At 35.1% G+C, this 18399-nt stretch overlaps 1 protein-coding gene across 1 annotated transcript; it reads left to right on the forward strand.

Moving 5' to 3' along the window:
• Positions 1–1137: 1137 nt before the first annotated feature.
• On the forward strand, positions 1138–2596 carry LOC121805420 (transcription factor TCP23-like). Its single transcript, XM_042205263.1, has one exon. It carries the CDS (start codon positions 1396–1398, stop codon positions 2464–2466), a length of 1071 nt encoding a protein of 356 aa, XP_042061197.1. The 5' UTR covers positions 1138–1395; the 3' UTR covers positions 2467–2596.
• The last annotated feature ends 15803 nt before the right edge of the window (positions 2597–18399 follow it).

Consider the following 18399-nt stretch of genomic DNA (forward strand, 5'->3'; position numbering starts at 1 on the left):
TAAGTTTATTTTATTTAATGAAGTGTTTTTTATTAATTGAATTTGGTTGGAAATAAAATTAAAAAATGAAATTGAATGAATATTAATTTAAGGAACAGAAGGGACGTGTAAGGAATAGAGAGTTGCAGGTTCTGTTCCTTAGTTAAGAAATAGAGTTAAAAAGTACAATGGAGCCCATAAATAATAGTTTAAGGAATAGTATAACAAAAGCGCTGTTGTTGGCCTAATAGAATCATAGATCATGGGTCATAGATTTCATGTTTCAAACATGAAAATTAATTATCACGTCCACACTTTAATTGATAAAAATTCGAGTTGTTACCGCAACAGTCTACAGCTAGCATTTTGTTGTCCCCACGAGTGGATTTGAGCTTCTGCAACATTTACTGATGGCCCCCACCACTACTTGGGCCTTGGCCCCACTTCTCATCCAACACATACTACACGCACTGATTCTCCCTTTTTTGCTACTACTAGCCTTTTTTTAATCATTATCCTATTCTTTATTTCTCAAATTTGTGATTATCCCATAACCCATATCATTACATTTTGGTGGCGTTCGATTACCGTGATTAATATCATGAGACTATCTATCTAGGATTAAGTTGAATGGTTAAATCTTATGAACCAAACATAATACATATTTAATCATGAGATTTAATCTTGTCAACCGAACACCCCTTTTGAATATAACTATTTAAATTACACCTCATATTCATATTTCATGTATCCTTGATTCTCGTTTTATTGAGACCTAATTTCATTAACCAATACGATAAAACATAGTACTCTCCCTAAAATGTAGTAACTATTTTATTTTTAGTCTTAGAAATATGAATTTTCTAATTTTAAAAACTCATTTCGACAGACTCATTTTTTCTATCTATTTTATTTTTTCAATTATGCATTAAAATTTATACTGAATCAAATGTTTATACTCTTTAGAGACTCAGGGAGTGCTTTTTTTGCTCCATAATAATGGAGTCATTTTACTATATTGATATGTTCCATAGTAGTAGAATCAATTCTGTTTCTAGTAAGTGTCCACAACACTGTTATGGAAGGGATAGAAAAATAATTGAAGCATAAAATTCTTACCAATTGATTCGTGCTGGGTCGGCATAATAAAACAGTCCCCAACAAGGCCACACACCATCTCTCTCTCACACACACACGCACGCACGCACGCACAAACACACACATATTCATTCTACAAAGAGAGCAGTCAACCAACCACAAAGGAGAGAGAAGGTAAAGTAGAACCCCCAACAGTATTTCCACTTCCTCACTTGCCACTATAATCTCTCTCTCTCAATGGCTCAAACTTTCATTAATTTCACAACAAGACAGCATATGAACTGCAGAACATATTTCAATTCTTGAATAAAAAAAGCTATGCTATCGATGGAAAAACAAGGCAGCAACTCCGGCCACCGCGACCCACCGCCCTCCTCCCTCCAACTCCTCTCCCACCCCCAAAGTCAACCCGATTCAGCCCCACCCCATGGCCCCTTCATGGGCTCCATTTCAATTCAACAACCCACAAACTTATCCTCCGCCGCCACAAACTCACCCCCCTCCTCCACCACCACCACCACCAATACCGACAGCAAAGCGTTGGTGGTCAAGAAGCCCTCCAAGGACCGCCACACCAAAGTCGACGGCCGCGGGCGCCGCATCCGCATGCCGACCCTCTGCGCTGCCCGAGTGTTCCAATTGACCAAAGAATTGGGCCACAAATCGGACGGAGAGACCATCGAGTGGCTCCTCCAGCAGGCGGAGCCCTCCATCATCGCCGCCACCGGCACCGGCACAATCCCGGCCAACTTCTCCACCCTCAACGTCTCCCACCGCAGCAGCGGCACCACCATCTCCGCCCCCTCCTCCAAATCCACCCCCCTCTTCCTCGGCGCCCCACCCGCCTTCCACCACCACCTCACCGCCGCCACATTCGGACATGAACCGGACGAAAACAGCTACTCCAAGAAACGGTTCAGAGAAGATATCCAGACCGGAACCGGTTCACCCAAACCGGGCGAAAATGAATCCAGCCATAATAAACCCGGTTCGACCGCACCTTCCACCTTCGTCCCGGCTCCAGCCATGTGGGCGATGGCGCCAGCCTCCGCCGCCGCAAACATGGGCAACGCTTTCTGGATGCTCCCGGTGAACGGCGGCGGAGTCGCCGCTACGGCTGCGCAGCAGGAATGGCAGTATAGGCAGTCATCAATGCAGAGAGTGGGCGGGTTTCAGTTTCCCGGTCCAGGACGGTACAGCCCGGTTCAATTCGGGTCAATGGTGGTTCAGCCGTCGCCAGTTCAGGCGCTGGAGACGAATATCGGTTTGCTGAGCTCTGCTTACAACAACAGCAGTAGCGATAGCAGAATTGATTTGGGAATGAAGTTGGAGCAAAATCATCATCAGCGCAGCAATAGCAGCGATGAAAACCGAGAAGATTCACAGTAATTTACTCCAATTTCGTTTCTTCGGCCATTAATTTGATAGTACTACTATTTTATTTTATTGTTTTTATTTTCTTGTTCAATAATTGTACTGTTTGTTAGCTTTTGTTAGTGCTGCAGCTCTTGGTGTTTAATTTGGGGTGGATTAAATATGGGAATTTTGGGTGAGATATGGAAAAGAGTTAATTTGAAGATAAGAAAAAAAGCAGAGTAAGTAATGCTTGAATTTGATTGGACGATTACTGCAGCTGCAGTTTTTGACTTTGTCGTCAGGCCCCCCTATATAACTTTACATCAGGAGAGAGAAGGATTATATTTATATGTTTACATTATCCGATTTTGAATAATATTCAAACCGACATTTTTTTGGGCGATTTCGTGCAGCCGAAGATGGAAATATTGTTTTGAGCATTCACATTGGCAGCCTGCCACCCTCTATTGTCTTCTGATGATGGATTATAAACTAAGTATCATTATTATTTTTATTTATTCTAAGAATATAAATATTCTTATTTTAAAGAAAATCTTGGCATTTCATACAAATGAAAGGAGGTGTTCATTGCAAGTTGCAATTTCTACCAAATTTAAATGAATAATAAAATGTTGGATCGTACTTAAAATATGTTTATAAACAAGTTCCTACTTAAAAAAAGTTGTTTAGTGAAAGTTCTTTAGCATATACTCCTATAATGAAAAATTAGCAATAAAGTTGTTTAGTGAAAGTAGGCGTGGAATATGATATCCATAGTTTATTAAACTTTATTTCTTTCTAATAAAGTATTAAAACCATACGTGTATAACATTATAGTACTATTTATGCAGTTATGTATAGCCACTCTTCCATCTAATCAAATTTTGTTGAACTGCACTTCTATGGTTAAATGCGATATACATTTGGTTAACTAAAAGGAAAAAGAAATGGAAAAGGGTTCACGAAAACAATTAAATCGACCACAATCCTATTATAGTTAGTGTTTCAATTTAAAAAACTGGGAGGTGCAACTTTTTACAAGCAAAAATAATGAATACAGAAGGGTGTAATATACAAATTCAAAGTGAGAAATTCAATTTGAATAACACCAAAACCGTGCAACGGATCAAAATCAAAATCATAACATAATTCATTTTGTCTCCACTCATTATCAATATCATAATGAGACAGTCACGTATAAGACTATTAACTTTTCCTATATTTTGTAGCCTAAACAGTAAAGCGTGCATACTTATCTTTACTAATTCATTGGATCCCATACTTCCTTTTCTTAGTGGGCAAGAATTTTATGTGTACTGGATTTTTTTTCCTGTTTTTTGCACCACAAGCATACTTGCACAATAAGATTTCCCATTACATTTTATGACAACATTGAGTGTAAACCCTCATCACACATGATTGACAAAGAATTTTAAAAAATTAACAAATCATCAACAGTTTCCATTGACTTATAATTGGCTTCACTGGTTCAAAAAAACTGATAAGTCTATCATATAAGAAATCGATAATTTTTTTCCAAAAAAGGGTAGGACACTTGTCACAACATCAATGGTGTTGCCACATTTGAATGCAACCAAATCATGTAAAGGAGAAAGGCTACTAAGCTTTTGATGCAACACAAATCGAAATGTCAATAGTCTAATCATAAATTTGCATGTTGCTTAAGAAATTCATGCTTTATTATGCACATGAAGCTTAATAAAATTGCACAAATATGTAACATAAGTAACCAAAGTAGTAAATGTACCATTGACCACATTAACTATATACAATTTCCCTCCAACAGTACATACACTACATTTATGGAACAACATCCAATAATGTATAAGCATGACTCCATTATTTACAGCTGCACCATGTTATTACAGTACATAAAATACCAAAACTGTACATATATTTTCCAGAAATCTCATGTCTGGAAATTTCTTTTCCAGCAAGACTCATACTACTTAAATGCAGAATCGTAATCTTAAACCAATCACATGATCTGTTAGTGATTAATAATGAATCTCAGCTGGTTTTGATTATCTTTTAGTATGTCTAATCTTTTCCAGGAATAAATTCTAAATGACATGCTGCTCATACACGTGACAATTCTAAGAATCTGAAGCTACATGTCAATGTCTATTCTATTGAAGAAGATAGTTTTTCTACCATTGTAAATGATCAAGGAAGGAGACTCAAGACTAAAATCTCACATGTGAATGTTCAGCTACTAAAATTAATGACTAATAATTTTCACATGTGATAAGGAGATGTCGGGCCACAAACTTACTTACCTATGGCTCCTAGTCTTTGAATGTGTCAATAACTCAATTATACTAACATATGTTCAGGAAGTCAACAATCATTAAATCCCAACAGCTAACCAGGTTCTAGCACTAATTATCAATTAGTTCAATCAGTGGCATTCTCAACAACATGAATCAGTAACCTAAAGGTCTTGATGCTTCTATATGAAGCTCCTCGTTTCAGATTCAAATATCAAAATTTACAGTGCTGATCAGCAAAAGAAATATAGGTTTCAGCAGGGGAATTGATATACACAAAAATATATCAAGATGCAGACATTACATACGATAATAAAAGAGAAATCAGCATTGTAGTTGGAGCAAATCCAAGAAAAAATATTCATAACTTGGAGCTAGTACAACACATTTTCAGATGTCAAAGCAAGTAGACATCATAAAGAAAGTGAATGAAAAAGACTGTTGAATTCATTTCAGTAAGCAAATCTCTGGTGTTTGCTTATCTCCTACACAAAGCTCAAATAGTTTATTATTGCCACAAAAGCAGAAATCAACAAGAAAAATTACGCTGAGGAAGTCTTCTTCTGCTGAAAGACTACTGCATAAACTGGGACAGCAACACCAATGCTGAATGCAGCGAAGACGGAAAGGCTCATTTTCAATGCCTGATGATTCATCCTGTCCAAGTTGTACATGTGCTTTGCATGCAGATAGAATGGCTCGTCATGGCCATGACCTCCTCCCATTTTCTTTATGCTAGTTGAGTGAATGCCCCGGTTCACTGTGACCAAACAATGAATTTCATCTTTAATTAGTCCCGCACGAAGAAAATAGCTATAATACTTAAAGCATAAGCTTACTTTAACTAAATTTACATTTTAATCATATGATAGATTAGCTAGGAAAATATAAGCGAATAATGGAGAATAATTTCCTAGCATTTTCTCAATGCAAATAAGATTTATGACACTAATGAAAAGAAAATAAATAGTTTACTGCTTAATTGACAATGAAACTAATAAATCTGTTGCTTGAGCTCTATTTAAGAGACAAATATATTTCTATTCAAAAAGATCTGATAAGACAAGTGATACCAGAAGAAACACAAGATACACTCAGTAAAATACTCCCAACCTTCAATAACTATTTTCCAAATTTATATTCCTTCACACATTCACTTAAGTGAAATATGGTTTAGACGCATATGGTCCAGAAGTTGAATAGTTATCTTTAGGATCGGGTTCAAAGCAACAGCCCACATTATTTAGATCATCCAGCATAACAGTACACAAAACATTGAACATCCATAGAAATTTTTTACTCCCTCCGTCCCAGATAATTCGTCCCAGTTTTCCATTTTTGTCCGTCCCACATAATTTGTCCCACTTCAAAATTACTAAAAATGGACATAAGAAAACCACTCCATTCACCCACACCACCCACAGTTTTCAGTCAATTACCACCTACCTCCACATTTACTCCCCCATCTCCACATTCACTCCATTAACACTCCCCACCGTCCCTATCTTCTCACCCACCACCGCCCACAATTTCCTCCGTAACCCTAGATTCCGAGAGCTCCAACTGCGATGGCTGCTAATCCCGACTCCTCTCCTTGATTTTCATCGGTCGATCTGGACGAACTCGTCGTCCCAGACACGCCGGACGACCTTGTTTCATGCCCGGAATTTTAGATCTAATCTAAGTATGTTGTCCAACAATTTCTTGTTTTTCGATTGGGTTGGAGGCTGTGGTTGTTTGTTGGGTTGGAAGTTGTGGTTGGGTTTGAAGGTTGTGGTTGTTGGTTGGGTATGAAGGATGTGGGTTCCCTTTCCACTACATATCTCCATTTAATACAAAGTCAAACAACATTTCTTAAAACCCGTGGCGGGTCAAACTGACCCAAATTATTTGGGACGGAGGGAGTAGTAATTGGCAAGTACTTTGAAGCTAAGATATTCTTATATAAGGAACATTTGTCAGCTACAACAAATTTGTAAATATCTGAAGGCATCTAATACTGTGGCCAAGATTTAGATGAGAAAGACAAAGGGAATAAATATAACTCAATTGAGTCCATGAAAATATTGAGAAAAAAAGGCAGGTACCTTTGGCTATCGATAATACCACAAAATTAACAAAGGTGCAGAACAATATCAGGAACGAAATGGAAAGTTCACTTACTTCGTCAATAAATGGATTCAGAATCTAGGGTAATATGTTGATGATATACTTTGAAAACGACTTAATCAGAAAAAACATTTTAGCTGATTTACATACAAATTAACAGACTACCAGACTTAAACCCAGGTGAAGTACATCAGCATAAGTTATAAGCATTATCAGCATAAGGATTTGAAAGAACACATAATAAGTACTACTACTATACATTACAACCACACAAAGAATTTGGAGCTGAATGAACAAATTCCTATCATTTTCGATGGCATAAGTAACGACTAATCCAGAATTCCTATCATTTCGATAGTATATGTATCGACTAATCCAAAAAAATAAAACTAAGCAACAATTTCTCATAAAACATAAAATCTAAATCGACGAGATCTATGTTCTAGACAATTGAATGTAGGAATACTTATTCAAAAGATACCAAAACAAAAAACCATAAAACCGATTCGCATAATCACCGCCAATTTACAGGTTAAACCAGAAACCCATTTCTTACTTGATATATGAAACGGAAATAGAGAAAAAAGATCTACAAAAATATAATGATAGAGATAAATGGTAGACCTGTTATGGGCATAACTGCAGTGTTCATGAGCTTGGAAGCACAGAATCTCAATCCGCTGTTCAACGCCATAATCGAGCAATTCCGATTCCGTTGAGCGCAATCCCGATTACCTTATAGGACTAAAGCAAAACTAGCAAGGGTTTGTTGTGATTTTGAGAGGCTGATTTGTGATTTGAATGGCTTCGGTGGAAATTGTTGGGCTTCGTGTAATGGGCTTTTGAACTGATTCTGGGCTTGTTGGTTTCAGTTAAATGTATAACCTTTTAAAATGAATTATTAACCACAGCCTTAGGTCTGTGAAAATTAAACACGAACTTCACTAATCATATAATCCCTCCATCCCACTAAAATAGTTTACTATTCCTTTTGTTCCAAGGTAAGGTAAGTGATCTAGTATCTATTTTTTTTTGCAAAAACGCGTTTCAATTTCGCATCTCTACTAAAAACACACATGTATCACTTAAAATCCATGTAATTCATTTGCTGGTCTTAAGTTGTTATAGACTGTGTTGGTTTAGGTTCAAGGAGAATCGAACTCTGATCAATTGAGTGCAAGATGTTGAGTCCATTCAACAATCACCTATGCCATTTTTTATTCCATCTAGTAACATACGCACAAACATGATAAGTGATAGCAAGGGTCCATCACTCATATTTGTGTGTATGTAGTAAGAGATGGAGTAGGAAATGACATAGGTGATCCTCACTGCTCTATTATACATCGTTTCTTTCAACTTTAGATATACATCATGAAAAAGTGTCTTACCCGTTCTTAGAACTTTTAAAAAAAATTCAATCATAGAATTTAATTCTTAAATTCACCTATTTTGAGATTAAAAAAAATCCCGTGAGAGGAGTGTGGAAGTGGAAGACATTATGAATATGAATTTGTAGACAATATGCATGATAAATGAGAGAAGAGAAACTGCACTATAAATGGAAAAATATCCTGGAAATATTATTGTTCATAATTTGACGAGGGTATAAAGATATTGCGAAAAACTGGAAATCCTTTATCCTCTATTATTTAAAACAAATGCAGAAATTAAAAAAAAAAAGTTACGCTGAGGAAGCCTTCTTCTGCTGAAAGACGACTGCATAAATTGGGACAAATACACCAATGGAGAATGCAGTGAAGACGAAGAGGCTCATTTTCAGTTTCTGGTTTTTTATCTGGTCCAGATTATACATGTGCTTCGCGTGTATGTAGGCAGGCTCGTCGTGGCCATGACCTCCCCCCATCTTCTTCACGCTGGTTGAGTGAATTCCCCTCTTCACAAATTCTTAATTTTGCACATACGGACTCGGATTACAGATCGCGATTTTGATTTGTAGCTAGTAAATTAGAAGAGAGGGTTTGCGAAAGAGAGATGCAGACCTGATTTGGGCATGATTGTGGAATTCGTGAGCTTGGAAACGCATGATCTGAGTCCGGTGTTAATCGCCATTGTCGAGTGAATAATTTGTGACTGCGTTGTGCGTGCTTTCTAAATTTGTGACTCAGTTTGTTATGACTGATTCGTGATTTTAGGCGTTTGAATTGCCCGTGTGTGGAAATTGTCAAACATGAAAATAAGATTATGCATTTTGTTTTATGGATCAATTGCAAATAATCACGAGGCGTATATGACATGACATGAACACACTATCGATTTAACTAAAATTCTGATCCTTATATGACATGAACAAACAAGCTATCTACAATGAGAGCATAAAAACTCAATTTCACACCATATAATTAGTCATATAAGTTTAAAGATTAATACTATTAATTGAAATAATAACTAAAACAATATTTACAATAGCATATAATATATTAATGATAACGTGAAACATGTACGAATACATAAAAAGGCCATTACTTTCTACAGAGGTGGTCGGATCTCTCAGGCGATGAAGGAGAGTATTTTCCACCTGCCTTACCAAGGCATAAAAACAGCGGCTGCTGCCCCGGCGGCATCCACAGATTTCTCGAAGTTTGTTTGCTAGTCTCTCCTACGACTGAATCAGAAACTTGCTTCTTTTTCTTGACAAACTCGAAGAACTCAGCAGCTTGGCAAGCATATTATGAAATGTGGGAATTGATTTCGATAAGTACATGTCAAATGTGATCAAATAAAGGAATGAAATCTATTATAGAATAAAAACTCTCAAGCCTGTCTGTGACTGAGCAACATTAGCTGAAGAATTGCCTTATTGTGGTCGATGCATCTGATTTTGAGGTGGAGCTGGAGCAACCGTGGCCGACTTGACAAATCACTCTATTCCCAAAGTTTCTGCCCCCACGACCACCTCGACCAGATCTCATACCCCCTCTCGACTATTATTTCTCGCAACATATCCTCCTCGACCTTCCCTTTTCGGGTGATGAGGATGAGGATGCGGAATCCATGTCGGGTGCTGATTGTGGCTTCAAGGATTGTTGCAGACTCTCATCATTAGGGGTGAGCATTCAAGTTTCGATTCGGTTTTTTTCCCAAACCAAACCGAACCTAAAAAATCGAATTTAGTTCAAAATGACTATACCACTCTAACACAGTCTTTAAATTTCTTTTTTTTTCCTCATATCTCATGAAATATATCAAAAATCAACATTTTCTAGGTTATTTCGTGGGCAGGAAGGGTATATGCCAGTTTGTCAAATTAGAGACTCTTTCACAATATTCTAAAGTTGCCAATTATAATAACACCGTGACAAGTAGATTACTTCCCTAGAATTTAATTGAATGATGGAGAGAGACAACAACTTGTTAACATATAAATATAATAAATTCCGCTGTCAAACAAAAAATATACTATAATACAATGAATACTTATAAAAATAACAAATTCCACTGTCAAAAACGCAGGAAACAAGATTTCATTGAATCGTAATGTCCAAAACAAGGCATTGAGAATGAGTTAGTGGCAAAAATCAGAAGGAATTTTACCTCAAGATTTGAAATTCAATTGAGTTGAACACTGCTCTCAAAAAATGGAATCATCATTGTGGGGCGTAGCCAGAATTTTATTGAAGGAGGGGCAATAATATTAATACACAGGAAAAAATTATGTATTTGAGAAGGAACATTTAGTGTGGTTGATGTATATAATCATAAATCCATGTATAAATATATAAGGAAATGAATGGATGAGGAGGGGCATTTATTTGCCCCATGTCCCAATAAGCTAGATCCGGCCCTGATTGGCTGAGTTGTTGCTTTATGATTCGTAGACCAATCGACACCAAGATGATTCAACTTTCCAGTGGTACGATCAAACATCAATAGCTTACCATCCTGCGAAAACCATAACGGCTCCCAAACACCATGAACATGGAAAACAGATTCTCTTGTCCACAATCCAAAGTTCATATTTCCAAGGTCCAGCTTCACATATATCTTCATCCCACCAGCTTGTAAGAACACTTAACAACCCTTTATAGTCTAGAAAATGATAATGAGGGCACTTACAGTCAGGAGAGGGTAAACTGGATAGAGTTTCAGTAGAAAAATCAAACGAAAGGATAACAGGAGTCTGAGTCTGTTTTAGATATGCTTCATGATAGAAAACCCCCGATACACAAGCACCACCGGATGTAAGACTACATTCGAAGTCAGTGCATGGTATTCTCCTCCAGGAATTAAGTTTTAGTGAATACAAGTCCATGTGATAACTCTTGTCAAGTATATTCCCTCTTCCATTTTCTGACATAGAAACAAGATTCAGCACTTTGTAATCTTCAAATCTATGGTCAGACCACATTTGATTCGATAGATTATCATGCCTAAGGCGAGGATGGAGTTCCACAAAGGGCTTAGGCAAGATTTTATACCCGCCCGTTGTTGGGTTCCAAAGAGCTGGATCATCCGATTTTGTATCATGAAACTGAATAAATAACCTTTGGCTAGAAAAGAGGGAGGATATATGCCTTCAGCTGGAATAGAGGGAGGATATATGAATTATTTGGGTGAGATGGTGATATCCTCTTTAAGGGAATATGCAACAAAATATTCCTCACTATTATGTTTATCACGATAATAATCACAAAAATTGACAAAAATGTCAGGCTTAGGCTTAGGGCAGATGTCTGCCTTCCAAAGTTGTAAGCATGAAGACAATGTTGCCTTCCAAAGTTGTAAGAATGAAGACAATGTTGTCTTTGATACGCCAGGATCAGGTTGCTCATTACCTACACAATAAAAATGGAAACACTATTATGATATTGTGGTTTTATTTTTGGGACACTCCCCAAATAGCCTCATACGCATGGAGTGAGTTAGGGTAGCATTTATATATAGCTTACAACATTACTCATTTCCCGATGTGAGATGTTGTTTGCATCCACACAAACCTCCCCTCAAACCAAGACCGAATTATTTTTTTTCCTCTTTTGGTTGTATGTATCGTGATAATCATGGGCGGACACACTTGGTAGAAGGGTAGGGCTCAAGCCCTTACCTAATTTTTATTTTTTTTCATTTTCGAAATCAAATTTTAAATTTTTTTGGAAAATCATGTTAAGTCCTTACCAAGCCAATACTACAGAAGAACAAATTCCTATTTGTAGCCTTACTACCAACTTTTTTTTGTGTTCGCCCCTGATGATATTAATAATATAAGTTTTTTCAGTTTTGAAAATAGAAAACTTTTTATTTTCGGTTCCATTCGGACAAAAAAAAATCGAAAAACCAAATTATATATATATATAGGGAGATGATATATTCTATATAATAGTATTTATACTATATATATTATACTCCCTCCGTCCCAAGGAAGATGACCCATTTCTTGGGCGGCACGAGATTTTATGCAGCTTTATTTTGTGTGTTAAGTGGAAAGAGTAAAGTAAGAGAGAGAGAATAAAGTAGAGATAAAAGGCGTTTCCAATTTTAGTAATGGGTCATCTTCAATGGTGCGGAGGGAGTATATATATATATATATATATATACCTAAACTCTATATATATATATATAGAGTCGTGATCATATGATAACCCCTAAATATCGTAATAACCCTATAACCAAATCTGGAACACACATATTTCTAATCATGCGGTTGAGATTCAAACTTAGATTTACTTCATAAAAAAAAAGCGCGGGGTAAAATTGTCATTTCTCTCATTTAATTTCTGAATTTCGCCAAATATCACGTAAAATGATAAAATGATAAAATGATAGGTTTATTGCATATAATGATAGTTTTGAGATTCAAACTTAGATTTAGTTCATAAAAAAAGCGCGGGGGTAAAACTGTCATTTCCCTCATTTAATTTCTGAATTTCTCCAAATATCACGTAAAATGATAAAATGATAAAATCATAGGTTTATTGCATAGAATGATAGTTTTGCCGGATAGAATGATACTCTGAGTTGATAAAATGATACTTTTGACTGACTGATAAAATGATAAAACGATAGGTTTATTGCATAGAATGATAGTTTTGCCGGATAGAATGATACTCTGAGTTGATAAAATTATACTTTTGACTGACTAATAAAATGATAAAATGATAGGTTTATTGCATAGAATGATAGTTTTGCCGGATAGAATGATACTCTGAGTTGATAAAATGATACTTTTGACTGACTGATAAAATGATATATGTTAGGTTTATTGCATAGAATGATAGTTTTGCCGGATAGAATGATACTCTGAGTTGATAAAATGATACTTTTGACTGACTGATAAAATGATAAAATGAGCGAAATTCAAAAATTAAATGAGCGAAATTTGGATATGTAAATTTTATCATGAGCGAAATGACATATTTACCCCCGCGCTTTTTTTTATGAAGTAAATCTAAGTTTGAATCTAGACCACGTGATTTTAAAAATGTGTGGTCCAGATTTAGTTATAGGGTTATTACGGAAATTGGGGTTATCATTATAATGCACCCCTATATATATATATATATATAGGATTGTGATCAATACCGAACCACTCTTAAACCTTAAACGCCGAACAACATCATTACATGATAACATGGAGTTCATTATAATGAACTAATAACAAATAAATAATGAACTTCAGATTTCTAAATTATGCATGATGATGTCATTGTTTTTAAATCTCAGAATCCCTATAATGAACTACAAATAAAGTTGTAATGAACTCCGCATGATTATATAATGATGTGTTTGACATTTAGTGTTTAAAACTAGTTTGATATATAATACAACCCTATATATATATATATATATATATATATATATATATATATATATATATATATATATAGGGGTGCATTATAATGATAACCCCAATTTGTGTGATAACCCTATAACTAAATCTCCACCACACATTTTTAAAATATGTGGTCTAAATTTAATCTAGCAAAACTATCATTTTATCAAATAAAACTATCATATTTCGGTTATATAAGGGCAAAATCGTCATTTCGTTATAAAATTGGGCGCGTAAAAAGAAAATATGAACTAGACGCTGCATTCAATTTCTCTCACACTCAAACCCTCCGAATCGCATTCAAACCCTTGCTTCTTCAGTTTCGAAGGAAAAACCATCCAAATTCTGGAATATGACGACGGAAAACGATCAAGCATCATCGAAGAAAGGGTGGATGAAGTTTTTTACTTATTTCACTTTTGTTTTTGCTCGATTTTATCATTTTGCCAGCGATTCTCATTTTTTTTAGATTCTATAGTTTTTTTATTGTAGATTTAGAGTTACATATGACAGCATGATGAATTTATTTTGAATTTACTTTATATAATGACATAAACCGTTTAACACACTGAAATCTTTTGTGTATTAGGAAAAAACATTCGTGATGTTGCTGCTGATGATGATGATAGACTATTAATGATGGTTTCAGAAGGTAAAATGATAAATCTTATGTGTATTAATGATAAATCTTTACATTGAAAATGATAGTTTCAGAAGGTAAAATGATAGTTGCACTTGATACAATGATGTTCTCAGGGGATAAAATGATGGTTTCAGGGGATAAAATGATAGTTTCACAGGATAAAATGATAGTTTCAGAAGGTAAAATGATTGTTGCACTTGATAAAATGATGGTTTTAGGGGATAAAATTATGGTTTTAGGGGATAAAATGATAAAATCTTATGTGTATTAATAATAAATCTTCCAAATATATGCTCTTCCATACTTCCCTCAGACTTTTGGACTAATCGATAAAAGTTGGAGAACAACTTTTTCTTAACTTCCTGCTTTCATCCAAATCTGCAAGGTAAAAGATAACATTATTATAATAAATACTATAATTTCTCTGACTGAAAAAAAGAGTTTTTACAAATAAGGTTAAAAATGGAGTACACGTTCAAATGGTTGTATCTCCTCAGATGGTAGACCATGGGCTGCCTTTAGAAAAGAGCTCTTCAACCACCTTCGACCAAAATATTTCTCAGGAATGAGATTAGCAGACTTATTCTTCAACAAACAAAATATATGACAGCATAACAAACCAATTCTGGAAAACTTCTTACAACTACAGTCGAATGTGTCTTGTTTACAATCATACTTAACATCTCATGTTCTACCATATTGGTCCTTGACCTTATGCATCTTGGTGTTATCCTCAACAGTTATAGAAACAATCTCACATACCATACTTATTTCCTATTGTACATGTTTGAAAATAGAATCAGTGTAGATTGTAGATGCATGCTTCTCAATAGGCAATTGGGTTGACAAATCAGGAATAGTTGAGTAATTCAAGTAGTTCAATCGTGAATTGGCATTCATTTGATCTCCCACAACACAGTTAAAGAAATTGATGAACTGCACAAGATTTGCACGAGGCTTTGTGTAGTTTTTAAAAAAGCTATTCTCTGATTCAGACATCGATGTAGTCCTAAGAAGCGACCCCATGGGAAAATCTCGAAAATAAGCAGGAACCCAAAATTCTCTATCTTCAACATCGATCCAAACCAGTGCACGTCTTCTAATCCAAACCGTTCCATTATATCATTCCATATTATATCAAACTCATCAGGCTCTAACTAATCAGACCAAACACATGCATTCAACTCTTTTTTGAAATCTTCATTACCAAGCAAGGATTTGGGCAACTTATTTGACACCTTAACCATAATATGCCACATGCATCATCGGTGCCTTGTTTGTAAAAGTACTTGTTGAACATCAAGTTTCATCCCCCAATCTTGATCAGTGATAATCAATTTGGGTGCTACCCCCATACATCGAACAAAACAGCCAAACAACCAAGCATATGAGTCTCTACCTTCACTTGATAACAATCCAGCTCCAAATGTAACTACTCTGGAATGGTTATCTTTTCCATTGAATGGAGCAAAAAGCATGCAATACCTTTAGAACATAACATAAAAATGAATTATATTTTCATACATACAGAAAAATATCATTTTATCAGCTATGAATATCATTTTATCGGCCGAAAGTATCATTTTATGTCTTTTAGCAACAAAAGTAATATACCTGTTAGTGTTGTATGTTGAGTCAAATGAAATTACATCTCCAAACATATGATAATTTCGTCTTGAAATAGCATCAGCCCAGAAGAGTTTAGTTAACTTTCCATGAGATCCTATCTCAATTTCATAATAGAAGGCATCAGATGATTCCTTTTGAGAACACATATAATCAAAAATCATTTGAACATCTGAACCATCAATATTGGACATAATATCGCGATAACCATTTCTAATATCAATAATATCACATCCAACATTTTCAGGTCCACCCATTATCTCCTTCAAAAGTTTGAATGTGAGAGTGGGACCAATATTACACCTGCCACAATCCTCCATAAACCTCCGATGGATAGGATCCAGACTGCGATTGGCCGTCATAAAATGCCTATGCTCATCCTGCCACAATCCTCCATAAACCTCCGATGGATAGGATCCAGACTGCGATTGGTAGTCATAAAATGCCTATGCTCATCCGCAACCATTAAGTGATTATGATACTCAACAAACTGATAAGCCTCATACCCTTTGCTCATGCCATCTGAAAAATATCTCAAGTTGAGCTTAGCAAGACATTCACACCTAAATGACCGACACCTACGCTTCTTAACAGACACTTCAGTTGATTTGGATGCATCACCAGGTATAAAATTCTTAGAGCCTTGTCTGCTGCAAGCCAAATACTGCCATGAACTAATTTGTTGCCCAGTTTACGAATGCCAAAACCAACTGAACGAGCATAATGTTCATAGAAATCAGATGCTTCTACTAATGTATTGAATTTCATACCAATCATTGGCTTCAAAGCATCATCACAAACAGGAATGTACATACCTACAAATCAGTAAAAGTATCATTTTATCAACTCAGAGTATAATTCTATGCGGCAAAAGTATCATTTTATCAAATCAGAGTATCATTCTATTCGGCAAAACTATCATTTTATCAACTCAGAGTATCATTCTATCCGGCAAAACTATCATTTTATCAACTCAGGGTATCATTGTATACAGGAATGTACATACCTACAAATCAATAAAACTATCATTTTATCAACTCAGAGTATCATTCTATCCGGCAAAACTATCATTTTATCAACTCAGAGTATCATTGTATGCAGGAATGTACATACCTACAAATCAATAAAATTATCATTTTATCAACTCAGAGTATCATTCTATCTGGCAAAACTATCATTTTATCAACTCAGAGTATCATTCTATCCGGCAAAACTATCATTTTATCAACTCAGTGTATCATTCTATCCGGCAAAAGTATCATTTTATCAACTCAGAGTATCATTCTATCTGGCAAAACTATCATTTTATACAGTACACCTAACATATATAAGCTAAAAGTATCATCTTAACACTACATAATATAATTAAATAAGAAGTTCAATACATCAGAAACATAAACCAATTGACAGCTAATATTAATCTAAAATCAAATTCAATACATGAAGCAAAACAATCAATAAGCTAAATAATAGATAATGATTGTTACCTTCGTTATTTGCTACAGACTACATCGAAGCGAATTCTGACAACAATTGAATAGGTAATCAATGAAAATAAGAACGCAAAATTGAAAACATCTCACCGGTCACAATTCACAATTATGCGAGAAATATGGAAACAAAATCTGGAGATTATGGAATAATGAACCAAATCGGAAGAAAATCTGGGAACAAAATCGATGAGAAGAGGAATATGGAAACAAAATCGCTGAGAAAGAGGAGAGAATTGAACTGAGAGAGAATGAAAGAATGGAGCGAAATTCAAAAATTAAATGAGTGAAATGACATATTTACCCCATGCTCCTTTTTTTATGAAGTAAATCTAAGTTTGAATCTCAACCACAAGATTAGAAAATATGTGTGGTTAATATTTAGTTATAGGGTTATTACGTGATCACATCTATATATATATATATATGTTATATACTGTATATTCTAATATATAGTATTATATATTATATCATGGTTTTGTATGTTTTTTTTTGTCGGTTTTATTATATATATATATATATATATATATATATATATAGGTGTTTGATCAAAACAAGTATCTCCTTAAACAAAGAAATGCAGACCATTTTTCAGCCTTTGGATTTGATTAGATCATCTATTTTTAATAAGATCTGGTGGCTTAGTTAATTCCAGGTTTTTTTTATTTTAATCAACTATAATACGGTAAGGTTAATTAAGTAATTATATATTTTTTGTTGGTTAATTGATCTCCTATAATCTAGCAATCTATATTACCACTATCAAAGAATACGCGTCAATTCTGGTTTATATCTATTTCAACTGCATCTTCTCTGTGATTCATCATTTGTAGCCATTCTTACCCCAAATTTGCAGTGTAATACTTCCAGAGTATTATTTTCAAGCGTCAAAAATATATCATCGTTTGAAGAACACATCTCCATTTGCGTTCCAGTTTAATCTGTTCAATTTGTGATTATATTTAATCATAGTTTGCAGTTTCCATACTGTAAAAATGGAATCCGAAACTCTTCCTA

Source organism: Salvia splendens, chromosome 5, assembly GCF_004379255.2.
Source record: "Salvia splendens isolate huo1 chromosome 5, SspV2, whole genome shotgun sequence".
Taxonomy (NCBI): Eukaryota; Viridiplantae; Streptophyta; class Magnoliopsida; order Lamiales; family Lamiaceae; genus Salvia; species Salvia splendens.

Bases quoted from the DNA above. Each gene is read 5' to 3' on its own strand.
- LOC121805420 (XM_042205263.1), top strand. From the start codon at position 1,396: ATGCTATCGATGGAAAAACAAGGCAGCAACTCCGGCCACCGCGACCCA.